Here is a 16,063-nt window from a genome sequence, read left to right on the forward strand (position 1 = left end):
TCAGATTTACAGATAAAGGATAAGTTGGTCTTTTCTTGCCTGTATGTTCATGTGTAACCCATTCCTAGCCACAAGGGATGTTTTAGAAAATTCATTCAGGTTTGAGGTGTCGCTAGTAAGGCCAGCATTTTTGCCCATCCTTAATTTCCTTGAGATGAAGGTTATCAGCCACCTTCTGGAGCCGCTAGTGAATGTGTTCCCACGGTGCTGTTAGGCAGGGAGTTCCCTATTCACCAGCAGAGACCAAATTTAACTGTCAGCCCATCAGGGCCTTTCTATAACCTCCTTCACAACCTTGGGACAACCCAAAGTGCTTCACAGCCAATGAAGAATAGTTATTGGTATAATGTAGAAGCCAATAAAGCACAGCAAGCTCCTACAAACAGCAACGGGGCAATGACAAAATAGCCGCTGTCGTTCTTCCAATACTGCCGGGGTATCTTTTACATCCACCATGCTTGGAAGTGTCATCGTTTGGAGGTATTGACTCAGGGCCCTTCCCTCAGGATGTAAAACATCCCACAGCCACTGCGTGGAAGAGGAACAGAGTGGTTAGCCTTGATACCGTGGCCAATATTTATCCCTCAAACAACATCGCTAAAACAGTTGATTTGGTCATTTATCCGAAGCTCATTGGGAGCTTGCTGTGTGTCAAGTGGTTGTCATGTTTCATACTTCAACACTTCAGAAAATAAAGTAGTTGATCAGCTGCAAAATACTTTGGGACATTCTGAGGGTGCAAAAGGAGCTACACAAATGCAAATCTTTATCTCTATGTCATTTAATGCCTACAAGGATCTGGAATCCCTGCAAAGTGGAAATAGATCACAATTTTTATTCTCTAATGTTTCTTTAAAATCCCAATCACTGTTTACACCAGAAACAAATGTCAACATTACAAACTCAGTGGTAGGAGGGCAGTGTTGAGGTGAGATAGCTCCTCACTCAACTTAAATACAAACATCCAATAATTGCACTGAAATGTGTTTCTGGGACCTAACTTCAAAACCAGTGCAGCTAGAGGGAGTAACGATCTTCTAAGCGAATAGTATTTAAAGGTTGCAGACCACAGCTCCTCAATCAATTTAAATACAAACAGCCAATAATCACATTTAAATATGTGGCTATGATCTGAAATCCTTATAGGATAGCATGTGCATCTAGCATCTCGTCAAAGTTCCTTGGTGATACAAAGGCTTGGACACTTTTCCATTTAGATTCAATCTACCCTGGAGTGTATTTTTTGAGGTTTGGTCTCCCTAGATCATAATGGATCTCCTTATTTCCTTCTTCCTTGAAGGCTCCAATTGCTCTCAGGGGTATCCTCCTGCTAGGGGACCCCAAAAAATGGCTAATTGTCCTATTCCCATTAGCCTTTCTTCTTCAGCCCCTCCCCGCTGCCCCATGATCCTTCCCTTCAATAGCTCATTCCACATATTCACTCCTTCCCATGAACCCCTGACACTTTGCCCCGAAACCCTCCTCGGCTCCCTCCCTTTTTCTAAACCCTCCAAGTGACTACTCACTCTACCCCTCGTTGCGCTGTCTTACCCCTTCCCTCTGCCCTCCACCCCTCAACATGCAGTCTCCCAGGAAAACAAACTGGGCCATTATTCCATAATGAGTCCCTTGGTCTGTTCATCTCTGACCCCTCAGTGCAGTCAATCATGTCCACAGGTGATGAATCTTATGCTGCCCTTTTCACCGCTGGTGTGTCGGAACTTGCCTTCAGAGCTGGGGAGGGGGAGGGGATCTGTCTTAGTTCCAGAAGACTACATTCCACAGGAGGAGCCAGCAGGGATAGATGAAGAACACAATGAAGGGGTAAACAATGGAGCTGTACAGATGGTGGTCGAGGATGGATTCAGCAACAGCCTGCAGAAACAGCTGCCAGCACTCCAGCAAGGTAATCGGGTACTCTGCCAGCTCATGGTACAGGTAAATGCACAGCAGCAGGACAGTGGCCGGTGACATCAGGATGAGGAACAGGGCATTGAACATCCTACAAGGGGCGGGGGGGAGAGGGGAGGGTGGGCAGGAGAGAAAAGAGACAGACAATTAAAATCACTAAAAGTGAGTCTAGAAACGGCGGTACCGGAGCCAAGGGAAAAGCGCAGCACACTGCAGTGCCCTCACTCAATTTAAATACAAACATCCAATAGTCGCACTGAAAACTGTCTGAAGATTGGGAAAAACAGTGCTGGAAAAACTCCGCAGATCTGGCAGTGTCTGTGGGGAGAGAGAAAGAGTTAACATTTCGAGTCCAATATGAATAGAGAGCTTCTTCAGAAATCATATTGAACTTGAAAGGTTAACTCTGTTTCTCCACAGATGCTGACAGACCTGCTGAGTTTTCCTGCATTTTCTGTTTTTATTTCAGCTCTCCCGGTAATCTGCAGTAACGAAGATTGAGGAATTTGGAAACTGGCTACAAAAACATCCCAGATTTATTTTTTGTCGCTGGCCCATCCCTAATTACCCTTGTTCAGGGGGCATCTATGAGTCAACCACATTGCTGTAGGCCAGACCAGGTAAGGACAGCAGATTTCCTTCCCTAAAGGGACAATTCCTTCCCTAAAGAGCATTTAGTGAACCAGATGGGTTTTTACAACATTCAGCTATGGGTTCATGATCATCATTAGGATTTTAATTCCAGATTTTTAGTGAATTCAAATACCAGCATCTGCCCTGGCTGGATTCGAACCTGGGTCCCTAGACCTTTGGATTACTAGTCTAGCAGCAATACCACTATGCCATCACCTGCCTATAATATCTCTTTTGTAGGGGTATTTAGAGGTTGCTTCATACAGCTCTTTACTTAATTTAACTACAAACAAATAACGGGAATAGCACCATAGTGGTTATGAAACTGGACTACTAACGATCCAGAGACAGGAATTCACATCCCACCTTGGCAATTAGCAAATTTAAATTCAACTGAATAAATCCAGAATAAAAATATCAGTAATGGTGACCATGAAACTTTCAGATTGTTCATCTGGTTCACTAATTCCCTTTAGGAAAGGAAGTCTGCCACCCTGACCCAGTCTGGGTAAATCAATAAAAAAACATTTGCACTGAAAAATGTTTGAACATTGAGGAGTCTGGGAGCTGGGTGCCCCAGACAGAGGGAACAAAGATCTTCTGACCAAAAAGTTCAAAGATCACAGCTCCTCAAATTTAAATAACATCCAATAATTTTGATTACTTTCGGATTCGATCGAGACATGCATTCGGTAGGACTGACGCTCCTCAAGTGAGTTCTCTGATGGTCTAGTGGATCCTTTCCTGTCTGGAACAAGGTTCAGTTCATCCCAGAGGGGAGGAAGATCTGGGATGGGATGTGACTACAACATTTTCCCCACAAAACAAACCATCATCTCGTCCACATGACCTGAAACTGAGGACCCCCTAGCTTTTCATGGGGAGATGGTGTGGTGATAATTCGAGAGAAATTAGTTATAATGGCTCATAGCCTCCCTCGTTGTCCACTGGGACAGCCTGAGGATGTGAAAGTTGCTATACAAATGCACATTTTTCAACTGAAACAATCCCTTGGTTTCCATAGAATTTTACAGCACATATTGAGGCCATTCAGCCCATCATGCCTGTGCTAGCTCTTTGATTGAGCAATCCATTCCCCTGGTCTTTCCACGCAGCACTGTAATCTTGTCAGTTTCAAGTGGACCTCTGATACTCCTATTTTATTTGCCTTCACCTACTTGTGGGGTGCTGGCTGAGCCAGGGCAGCTGCTGGGATCAGAGTGACAGCCAGGATGAAGCCCAGTGAAAAGTTGATCAGCGTGATGCAGCCCAGGAGCAGAGCCAGGTAGAGAACGGAAATCAGCTTCAGAGTCATCCAGCCACAGGCAGACACTTCGATTGGCAAGACACTACCGAGTGGAAGGGGGAGGAGTGGGAACAAATAAGAGGTTACATGTAACAGACACTCAATTTAAATACAAACATCCTGTTACTTCATAGAATTATAAATCACAGAAGGAGGCCATTTGACTCATCGTGTCTGTGTGGCTCTTTGCAAGATCTATTTAATTGATCCCACTCCCTACTCTTTCCCCATAGCTCTTCCAGTATTTATTCAATTTCTTTTTGAATGTTATTATTGAATCTGCTTTCACTGACATTTCAGGCAGTGCAATCCCATTCACAACTTATTGCAAAAGAAATTCTTGTACTCTACACCTCTATTAATGAAGCCTAAAATACTGTATGCTTTAGAGACAGCTCCCTCTACCTGTCCCCTATTATAACTACTCTATCATGTTTACACCTCTCTGTAATTTCCTTGCAGATTTGTTCCTCTATATCCTTCCCAATAGCTGGTGGTCTATACATTACACCGAGCAATGTCATTTCACCCTTTTTATTCCTTAGCTCTAGCCAAATCGATCCTGTCCTTGAATCCTCTGACACATCCTCTTTCTCCAGCACTGCAATACTCTCCTTAATCAAAAACACCAGCCCTCCTTTTTTCCCTTTCCTATCTTTTCTGAACACCTTGTAACCAGGAATATTTAACACACAGATCTGCCCTTCCTTACGCCAGATCTCCATTATAGCCCAATATCATAATCTCACAAGGCAATCTGTGCCTGTAACTCCCCAGTTTTATTGACTATACTCCATATATTTACATACATGCAGTATAACCCTGATTTAGACTTCAATACTTGCTCCCTTACTCCGGCTCCATCTATTAACTTACTATTCTCTGTTTTAGTGCTATCTGCCTCTCCCAGCATTATTATGCACCCTGGCATTACTTTCTGATATTCTGTCCTGGTTCCCACACCCCTGCTGAGTTAGTTTAAATCCTCCCCAACAGCACTAGCAAAATGCCCTGCAAGGAACTCAGTCCCAGCTCTGTTCAGGTGCAAACCATCTGAATTGTACAGGTGCCATCTCCCCCAGAGCCAGTCGCAGTGTCCCTGGAATCTAAAGCCCTCCCTCCTGCACCATCTTTCCAACCACACATTCATCTGTCTTATCCTATTTCTGTACTCACTTGTAACGTGGCACTGGGTGTAATCTGGAGATTACTACATTAGAGGTCCTGCTTGCTAATTTTTGACATGGCTCCCTAAATTCCGACTGCAGGACCACACCTTCCTAATGAGGTCATTGGTACCAACGTGGACCACGACCTCTGGCTGATCACCCTCCTCCAGAAGAATGTCCTGCAGCCGTTCTGTGACATCCCTGACCCTGGCACCAGGGAGGTAACATACCATCCTGGAGTCAGGTCTACAGCCACAGAAACACCTGTCTGTTCCCCTAACCAATGAATCCCCTATCACTATAGCTCTTCCTTTCTTCTTCCTCCCCTCCTGTACAGCCGAGCCGCTTGTGGTGCCACAATATCTAATCTGATACAGATACAGAGATAGACGTGCATTGGAACTAATCGTTCTAATGAAGTTTTGGACTTGTGTCCTTACTGTTTTGTCCAGCCTTCTCTCTCTGCCTCTCTCTAATTCCAGTGTCCAGCTCTCTCTCTGCCTCTCACTATTTCCAGTCTCCAGGTCTCTCTCTCTCTATCCGCCTCTCTCTAATTCCAGTGTCCAGCTCTCTCTATCTGCCTCCCACTAATTCCAGTGTCCAGCTCTCTCTCTATCCGCCTCTCACTAATTCCAGTGTCCAGCTCTCTCTCTATCCGCCTCTCTCTAATTCCAGTGTCCAGCTCTCTCTCTCTATCCGCCTCCCACTAATTCCAGTGTCCGGCTCTCTCTCTATCCACCTCCCACTAATTCGAGTCCAGCTCTCTCTCTATCCGCCTCTCACTAATTCCAGTGTCCAGCTTTCTCTCTATCCACCTCTCTCTAATTCCAGTGTCCAGCTCTCTATCCGACTCTCACTAATTCCAGTGTCCAGCTCTCTCTCTCTATCCACCTCTCTAATTCCAGTGTCCAGCTCTCTATCCGCCTCTCTAATTCCAGTGTCCAGTTCTCTCTCTATCTGCCTCTCTCTAATTCCAGTGTCCAGCTCTCTCTCTATCCGCCTCTCTCTAATTCCAGTGTCCAGCTCTCTCTCTATCCGCCTCTCACTAATTCCAGTGTCCAGCTTTCTCTGTCTTTCTGCCTCTCACTAACTAGTGTCCAGCTTTCTCACTATCCGCCTCTCTCTAATTCCAGAGTCCAGCTCTCTCTCTATCCGCCTCTCACTAATTCCAGTGTCCAGCTCTCTCTATCCGCCTCTCTCTAATTCCAGTGTCCAGCTCTCTCTCTATCCGCCTCTCTAATTCCAGTGTCCAGCTCTCTCTCTATCCACCTCTCTCTAATTCCAGTGTCCAGCTCTCTGTCTTTCTGCCTCTCACTAACTAGTGTCCAGCTTTCTCACCATCTGCCTTTCTCTAATTCCAGTGTCCAGCTTTCTCTGTCTTTCTGCCTCTCACTAACTAGTGTCCAGCTTTCTCACTATCTGCCTCTCACTAATTCCAGTGTCCAGTTCTCTCTCTATCTGCCTCTCACTAATTCGTGTCCAGCACTCTCACTCTGCTCCTCACTGAGATTGTACAACCAATTCTCACACTCAGTGACATGTTTGTTCCCTGCTCACACTTGGCCATGTTTCAATCCTCACTCTCACTTGTTCCCCACCATACCTCTGTGTATTGTGGGGTAGTGCTAGTCCAGCCACATAGATGGCAATGGAGGTGAGTACGACAGCTTCAGTCTCTGACACAGGGAAATGGTCCGTGGCTGTCCCCTGGCACAGGAGTGGTACATAGTAGAGGGCAAGGCCCATGATGTGGCAGATGAAAATCGGAGTCACGATTGACAGGAAACCCGGCCTCACATTCTGCAGCAAAACAACAGCACAGAGATTGCACGGGTAACAGATGGACTGACGGATAATAAAGCAAGAGTAAACACTATAGACTGAAGTGAATCCTACAGACTAAGATTAAACCCTATGGATCGGCAGTGAACCCTATAGACTAGAGTGAACCATGTAGACTGGAGTGAACCTTATAGACAAGTAGTGAACCCCATAGGCTAGGAGCAAACCCTATAGACCAACAACGAACACTATGGACCAGGAGTGAGCCCTATAGACCAGAGTGGAACCTTTGGACTGAACACTATACACTAGGAGTGAACCATAGACCCAGAGCAAACCCTATAGATCGGAGTGAATACAATAGACTAGGAGTGAACCCTACGGACTGGGAGTGAAACCATAGACCGGGAGTAACCCAATGGACCAGGAGTAAACCCTAGAGACTTGGACTGAACCTTTTGGACTAGGACTGAACTCCATAGACTGAAGCGAACCCAATAGAACAGAGCAAATCCTATAGGCTAGGAACAGACCCTATAGGCTAGGAGCAGACCTTACAGACTAGGTGTGGACCCTATAGACCTGGAACAAAGCCTATAAACCTGGAGTGAACCCTATAGACCCAGAGTGAACCCTATAGACTGGAATGGAGTGAACCCAATAGACCAGAGTAAATCCTAGGAGTGAACCCTATAAGCTAGGAGCAAACACTATTGGCTAGGAGCAAACCCTATAGACTGGAGTGAACCCTATAGACCCAGAATGAACCCTATAGATTAGCAGTGAACCCTACAGACCCAGAAAGAACTCTACAGACCAAGAGTGAACCCCACGGACCAGGAGTCAACCCTATAGACCGGGAGTGAATACTATAGACCTGGAGTGAACCCTATCAACTGGAGTGAACTCTATTGGCTAGGAGTGATCTCTATAGGCTAGGAGTGAACCCCAGACCCAGAGTGAACCCTATAGACTGGAATGGAGTGAACCCAATAGACCAGAGTAAACCCTAGGAGTGAACCCTATAGACTAGGAGCAAACTCTATTGGCTAGGAACAAACCCTATAGAATGGAGTGAACCCTATAGTTTGGGAGTGAACCCTATAGACCCAGAGTGAACCCTATAGATTAGCAGTTAACCCTACAGACCCAGAGTGGACTCTACAGACCGAGAGTGAACCCACGGACTGGGAGTCAACTCTATAGACCTGGAGTGAATACTATAGACCTGGAATGAACCCTATAGACTGGAGTGAACTCTATAGGCTAGGAGTGAACCCTATAGGCTAGGAGTGAACCCTATAGACCCAGAGTGAACCCTATAGACCCAGAGTAAATCCTATAGACCCAGAGTAAATCCTATAGACTGGAGTGAACCCTATAGACCAGAGTGAAACCTATAGACTGGGAGTGAACCTTGTAGACCCAGAGTGAACCTATAGACTGGAGTGAACCCTACTGGCTAAGAGTGAACCCTATAAACCCAGAGTGAATCCTATAGACCGAAATGGGGGGAATCCTGTAGACCAGGGTAAACCCTATAGACTAGGAATTAACCCTATTGGCTAGGAGTGGGCCCTGTAGCCCGGGTGAACTCTATAGACTGGGAGTGAACCCCATAGACCAGGAGTAAACCCTATAGACCAGAAGCAAATTCTACAGACCTGGAGTGAACCCTATAAACTGGAGTGAGCCCTATAGACTGGGAGTGAAACCTATAGACAGGGAATGAACATTCTAGATGGGGCGTGAACCCTATAATCTGGAGTTAACCCTATATACCACAGTAAACCCTATAGACTGGACTAAACCCTATAGATTAGAGTGAATCCCGTAGACCAGAGTGAACACTACTGACCCAGAGTAAACCCTACAGGCCCAGAGTGAACTCTATAGTTTGGGAGCGAACCCCACACTCTGGGAGTGAACCCTATAGACGAGGAGTGAACCCTAAACACCATGAGTGAACCCCAGAGACCAGGAGTGAACCCCAGCGACCGGGAGTGAGCCCCATAGACTGGCAGCAAACCCTATAGACTGGGAGCAAACCATATAAACCAGGAGTAACCCTACAGACCCGGAGTAAACCCTACAGACCCGGAGTGAACTCTACAGACCCAGAGTGAACTCTACAGACCCAGAGTGAACTCTACAGACCCAGAGTGAACTCTACAGACCCAGAGTGAACTCTACAGGCCCAGAGTGAACTCTACAGGCCCAGAGTGAACTCTACAGGCCCAGAGTGAACTCTACAGGCCCAGAGTGAACTCTACAGGCCCAGAGTGAACTCTACAGGCCCAGAGTGAACTCTACAGGCCCAGAGTGAACTCTACAGGCCCAGAGTGAACTCTACAGGCCCAGAGTGAACTCTATAGACTGGGAGCAAACTCCTTAGGCCAGGAGTAAACCCTATAGATGAGGAGTGAACCCCTATAGACCCGGGGTGAACACTATAAACTGCAGTAAACCTATAGAGGGAGAGCAAGCCCTATTGACTGGGAGTGAACTCTATAGGCCAGCTAAAAGGGTTCACTCCTGCTCTACAGAGCTCATTCCTGGTCTATAGGGTTCAATCTGGAACTGTAGTGTTCACTCCTAGTCTATAGGGTGCACTCCAGGTCTACAGGATTCTCTCTGGTGTCATGAAGCTATTAATATATATGATAATTTGGAAAATATTTTTATTTAAAAACAGAGGTTTAGCCTGTCGGTGTGTCTTAATTGGATTAAAGCCAGCTAGTCTGGGTGCTTTGGGTACTAGTTTTGATATGGAAGAGAGATAACTTGCATTTGCATTTTTTAAATAGAGCATTCAAGAAGTGGGGTGAAAACTGACACCTTTCTAGCAGCTACCAAGCAATATGTTTATATTACTAATAAAGCTGATACTATTGTTAGAGAGGTTTAGTTCAGAGGTTGGTGATACAACGAGAATTTACATTCAATGGGTTTTGCTAGGTATAACTTCAGCAGTGTGGTGTGTGTAGGACAGAGGCAAATTGAGATTAAAAGGCAGTTGTGAGCCTCCAACTATCTCCACTGGAACCAAAGTGAAAAGAACCTCATTTTGAATTCGTAAGGTGAAAATGCTTTGCCTGGTGTTTGGTTAAGTCTATGGGTTGCTGTTGCCTTAATGGAGATTAGTTTGGGAGTTTGTTAAAAGTTACGATAGTAGTAATTTGTAGCCATGTGTAGATATATTTAACCTGTGTAAATTAATAAAATGTTTCATGTTTAATGTAAAACCTCGAGAACTGGCGGTCTGATTCCTGAATTTAGAGTCGCATCTCAAACATACCACTTAAAATTTTAGGTTATGACAGTTGTTTAAAGTTTCCCTCTGGGATTTTTAAATAATTCAGCTTTACCAATTGCATTGGTCATAACACCAGTCTATAGGTTTCTCTCTGGTCTATAGAGTTCACTCCCAGTCTAAGTGTTCACCCCTGGTCTACTGGGTTCACCCCTGTTCTATAGGGCTCACCACCACAGCCCACCCCCCCACACCCAGTCTATAGGGCTCACCCCCGGTTTATAGGGTTCACCCCTGATCTATAGAGTTCACCACCCGCACACCACCACCCCCCCAACAACGGTCTAAAGGGATCATCCCCGGCCTATAGGGTTCTCTCCTAGACTACAGCATTTGCTCCTAGTCTATAGGGTTTACTCTGATCTATATGATTTACTCAGTTTGACAGTTTGCTCAATTGGAGCATATCATATAGACAGGTGGTGAACCCTATAGACCAGAGTTGAACCTTAATGATTGGGGGTGAACCCCAAGACTGGGAATGAACATTATAGACTGGAGAGAAACCTATAGGCCAGAGAGAAACCTATAGACAGGAGAGAAACCTATAGAATGGGTGTGAACACTATAGGCTAGGAGCAAACCCTATAGGCTGGGAGCAAACCCTATAGAGTGAACCATAGAGGCTGGAAGTGGACCCTGTTGACTTGGGGTGAACCCTATATATAGGATAAAAACCTATAGACCAGAGTGAACCCTATAGGCCAGGAGCAAACCCTATAGGTTAGGAGCAAAACCTGTAGACCAGAGTGAACCCTATAGGCTGGGAGTGAACCCGATAGACCAGAGTGAACCTGATACATCAGAGTGAACCCTATAGGCTGGAGATAAATCTATAGGCCAGAGAGAAACCTATAGATTGGCGTGAATCTTATAGAATGGGAGTGAACACTATAGGCTAGGAGTGGACATTATAATCTAGGCGTGAATCCTATAGACTGGGAGTGAATACCATCGGCCAGGAGCCTACCATATAGACTAGAAGTGAACCCTATAGACCTGGCATGAACCATATAGACCGGAGTGATCCTTATTGATCAGTGTAAATCCTTTAGACTATAAACCCTATAAACCTGGAGTGAGTCCTATAGGCTGGGAGTGAATCCTATAGATTGGAGTGAACCTTACAGATCGGGAGTGAGCACCATAGACCAGGAGTGAACACTATACACCAGGAATGAACACTATAGACTTGTAATGAACCCTATAGACCTAGAATGAACCCCATAGACTAGAGTGAACGGTATAGACACACAGTTAACCCCACAGGCCTGGAGTGAACCCTATAGGCTGGGAGTGAATTCTATAGATTGGGAGTGAAACCCATGGACCAGAATGAACCCTACAGATCGGAGTAAGCACCACAAACTGGAGAGAACTCAATAGACCGGAGTGAACCCTATAGATCAGAGAGAATGGTATAGACTGAGAGTGAACCCATCAACCCTCGGTCTGTGCCGTCAATGAATCAGTGGATGGATGGAGCTCTGTTCCTGTCCCCAACATGAAGGACCTGCCCGTGAGGGTCCGTACCTGGGCTCAGACTTCATGCCTGGGTAAGGGAGATGAGGTCCATTAGTAACCATGGCAACTGGAACTCAGCAAATCTCAGTAACAGGAAAGAAAATGGGGAATAAAAGGGTACCTTAACTCTGAGGACATTCCAAACAGCAGTCCCCCCAGCACCCCCCCCAAACCCTCTTGCAGCACCCAACCTCCATACCTCCACAACACAATCCTGGGGACACACTGGAACTTTCGACAGTTTAATCCAAAGGTCCAGAGCGTGGAAACACATTAAGGAAAACACAGATCAACAAACCTGTGGAATTTGTAAGACAAATTTGACATTTGCAGTTTATTTTAAAGAAACTGCATTTCTATAGCCACATTCCCATCCCCAGGACGTCTCGAAATGTTTTACACCCAAGTGTAGTCATTGTTATAATATAGTAAAAGTGACAGACAATTTTCACATAGCAAAATCTCACAAACTCCAGTGTGATGATGTTCTAGGTAATCTGTTTCAGTGATAAGGGGTAAATACTGGCCACATAACACCAGGGAGAACTCTGCTCTTCGTCAATATAGTGCCAAACAAACATTCGCATCCAATTGAGGAGGGCAGAAGTGGACTGAGTATTAGATCTCATTCAAAAAACAGCACTCCCTCAGTACTGACCCTCTGACAGTGCAGCACTCCCTCAGTACTGACCCTCTGACAGTGCAGCACTCCCTCAATACTGACCCTCCGACAGTGCAGCACTCCCTCAGTACTGACACTCTGACAGTGCAGCACTCCCTCAGTACTGACCCTCCGACAGTGCAGCACTCCCTCAGTACTGACCCTCCGACAGTGCAGCACTCCCTCAGTACTGACCTTCCGACAGTGCAGCACTCCCTCAGTACTGACCCTCTGACAGTGCAGCACTCCCTCAGTACTGACCCTCTGACAGTGCGGTACTCCCTCAGTACTGACCCTCTGACAGTGCAGCATTCCCTCAGTACTGACCCTCTGACAGTGCAGCACTCCCTCAGTACTGACCCTCTGACAGTGCGGCACTCCCTCAGTACTGACCCTCTGACAGTGCGGCACTCCCTCAGTACTGACCCTCTGAAAGTGCGGCACTCCCTCAGTACTGACCCTCTGACAGTGCGGCACTCCCTCAGTACCGACCCTCTGACAGTGCAGCACTCCCTCAGTACTGACCCTCTGACAGTGCGGCACTCCCTCAGTACTGACCCTCTGACAGTGCGGCACTCCCTCAGTACTGACCCTCTGACAGTGCGGTACTCCCTCAGTACTGACCCTCTGACAGTGCAGCACTCCCTCAGTCCTGACCCTCTGACAGTGCGGTACTCCCTCAGTACTGACCCTCTGACAGTGCAGCACTCCCTCACTACTGACTCTCTGACGGTGCAGCACTCCCTCAGTACTGACCCTCTGACAGTGCAGCACTCCCTCAGTACTGACCCTCTGACAGTGCGGCACTCCCTCAGTACTGACCCTCTGAAAGTGCAGCACTCCCTCAGTACTGATCCTCTGACAGTGCAGCACTCCCTCAGTACTGACCCTCTGATAGTGCAGTACTCCCTCAATACTGACCCTCTGACAGTGCAGCACTCCCTCAGTACTGACCCTCTGACAGTGCGGCACTCCCTCAGTACTGACCCTCTGGCAGTGCGGCACTCCCTCAGTACTGACCCTCTGACAGTGCAGTACTCCCTCAATACTGACCCTCTGACAGTGCAGCACTCCCTCAGTACTGACCCTCTGACAGTGCGGCACTCCCTCAGTACTGACCCTCTGACAGTGCGGCACTCCCTCAGTACTGACCCTCTGACAGTGCGGCACTCCCTCAGTACTGACCCTCTGACAGTGCGGCACTCCCTCAGTACTGACCCTCTGAAAGTGCAGCACACCCTCAGTACTGACCCTCTGATGGTGCGGCACTCCCTCAGTACTGACCCTCTGACAGTGCAGCACTCCCTCAGTACTGACCCTCTGACAGTGCGGTACTCCCTCAGTACTGACCCTCTGAAAGTGCAGCACTCCCTCAGTACTGACCCTCTGACAGTGCAGTACTCCCTCAATACTGACCCTCTGACAGTGCAGCACTCCCTCAGTACTGACCCTCTGACAGTGCGGCACTCCCTCAGTACTGACCCTCTGACAGTGCGGCACTCCCTCAGTACTGACCCTCTGAAAGTGCAGCACTCCCTCAGTACTGATCCTCTGACAGTGCAGCACTCCCTCAGTACTGACCCTCTGACAGTGCAGTACTCCCTCAATACTGACCCTCTGACCGTGCGGCACTCCCTCAGTACTGACCCTCTGACAGTGCAGCACTCCCTCAGTACTGACCCTCTGACAGTGCAGCACTCCCTCAGTACTGACCCTCTGACAGTGCAGTACTCCCTCAATACTGACCCTCTGACAGTGCGGCACTCCCTCAGGCCTGACCCTCTGACAGTGCAGCACTCCCTCAGTACTGACCCTCTGACAGTGCGGTACTCCCTCAGTACTGACCCTCTGACGGTGCAGCACTCCCTCAGTACTGACCCTCTGACGGTGCAGCACTCCCTCAGTACTGACCCTCTAACAGTGCGGCACTCCCTCAGTACTGACCCTCTGACAGTGCAGCACTCCCTCAGTACTGACCCTCTGACAGTGCAGCACTCCGTCTGTACTGACCCTCTGACAGTGCAGCACTCCCTCAGTACTGACCCTCTGACAGTGCAGCACTCCCTCAGTACTGACCCTCTGACAGTGCAGCACTCCCTCAGTACTGACCTTCTGACAGTGCAGCACTCCGTCTGTACTGCACTGGGAGTCTCAGCCTGGATTATGTGCTGAAGTCCTTGGTGGGTGTTGAACCCTTAACCTTCTTACTCCAATCTAGATCCTGTAAGTCAAGCAGGAGGAAATTTTGCTTAGATAAGCTGCCCCAGCCCGGCTGTCATATCCTGGCGTAGTTGCCATTTTCCCTTAGTCCTGCAGACCGTGAGGTTCCTCCATGTCACTTTACTGCAGTAAATGTTCGGAGGGCGAAGGTGTAGAGTGCTGGAAACGAGGCTGCACCCTGTGTAGACTGCAAAGCCCACCTCCAGCCCACCAACTTGTACTTCCCACAGGATGGTGAGTCCCCTCCGAGTGCCCCACACGTTTGGCCAGCTAAGGCACAGAGGCCAGGAAGAAGGCAGGATTGAGCCCTGAGTACCAGCCGCTGATCTCCATCGGGATGGGCTGGCTACAACTGGCCTCAGCACCATCCACCGGGGGCGGGGCAGGGGAGGGGAGCAGCCCTTTCCTTATCCACTCCTGCGAGTGATTCCTGCCACAAGATGGATCCCAGTTTAGAACAGGGTGGGTCTCACATTTCCCACTCTCCCGGTTAACTAGCCCTGCCTACAATATCCAGGATTAAACACATGGAGAACAACAGCAGGATCACAATGGGTTAGACTCCAATGCTTTCACTCTGCCAATCTAGCCCAGAGTGATGGAGTCAAAAGTTTATCCCTTTAGTTTGAACAGGGGGATGTTATCGCACAGTATTTTCAGCTCAGAAACATTTGGCCCATTGGGTCTATGCGGTATTTATTCTCCACACGACTTTCCCCCTACCCCTTCCTCATCTCACCCCATCAACATATCCTTCTATTCCTTTTACCCTCATGTGTTTATCCACCATCTCTTTAAATATATCTATATTATTCATCACAACCACTCCCTGTGGGAGCGAGTTCCACATTCTCACCACTCTCTGGGCAGAGAGGTTTCTCCTGAATTCCCCACTGGATTTATTAGTGGCTGTCTTATATTGATGACCCCTACTTCTGGTCTCCCCTACACCTTCTCTACATCTGCCCTATGTACATCTTTCATTATCTTAAAATAACTTTATCAGGCCACCCCTCGGTCTTCGCTTTTCCAGAGAAAAGAGCCCCAGCTTTGTTCATGCTTTCCTGATAGTTTTTACCTCACAGTTCTGGTGGTATCACAACCCTTCACACTAGGTCAGCTGAAGCCGTTGAGTGGATTGTTAACCTCAACATCAGACCATAACTGTGTCATAAACTCTTTAATCACGGAAAATGATTCATCTTCAAGGACTAAGGTCATTCTGGAAGAATTTGTGTTTTTAAAAGACACTGTCCCTTAAAGGGTTAATGCAGGGACTCTGGTTGCTGCTGTTCCTGGAAAAGACAGCATTTTACCAGAAAAGGTAACTAAGCAGTTTTAAAGAAACTGGAAACCTCTTGACCCCAATGGACAGTTTACAAAAGGGTCACATGGTGATTTATGGCTTTGAGAAAAAAAACAAGGCTGGAAGACTATGTTTGAAAAGCTGGTTTTGGTTTTGCTTTGGGGTGGAGACAAGGAGGATTAACTGCTTGGGTAAAGAACACACCAGATCCTGAAGCTCCATGCCCAGTCCCAAAGCA

The 16,063-nt window shown here is 47.4% G+C and overlaps 1 protein-coding gene across 2 annotated transcripts in view; it reads right to left on the reverse strand.

Annotated features, from left to right (window-relative positions):
* Nucleotides 1-819: 819 nt before the first annotated feature.
* gpaa1 (glycosylphosphatidylinositol anchor attachment 1) overlaps nt 820-16,063 on the reverse strand; it is a 29,855-nt gene continuing 14,611 nt past the window's right edge. For both annotated transcript variants that reach the window (XM_041183882.1, XM_041183883.1), the window contains exons 10-13: nt 11,838-11,900; nt 6,623-6,819; nt 3,723-3,893; nt 820-2,002 (exon numbers count right to left, since the gene is read on the reverse strand). In XM_041183882.1, the coding sequence (XP_041039816.1) occupies nt 1,759-2,002; nt 3,723-3,893; nt 6,623-6,819; nt 11,838-11,900 (675 nt within the window). In that variant the 3' untranslated portion in view covers nt 820-1,758. The remainder of the gene's footprint in view (nt 2,003-3,722; nt 3,894-6,622; nt 6,820-11,837; nt 11,901-16,063) is intronic.

The sequence above is a fragment of the Carcharodon carcharias genome, chromosome 3, assembly GCF_017639515.1.
Source record: "Carcharodon carcharias isolate sCarCar2 chromosome 3, sCarCar2.pri, whole genome shotgun sequence".
NCBI classification, from domain to species: domain Eukaryota; kingdom Metazoa; phylum Chordata; class Chondrichthyes; order Lamniformes; family Lamnidae; genus Carcharodon; species Carcharodon carcharias.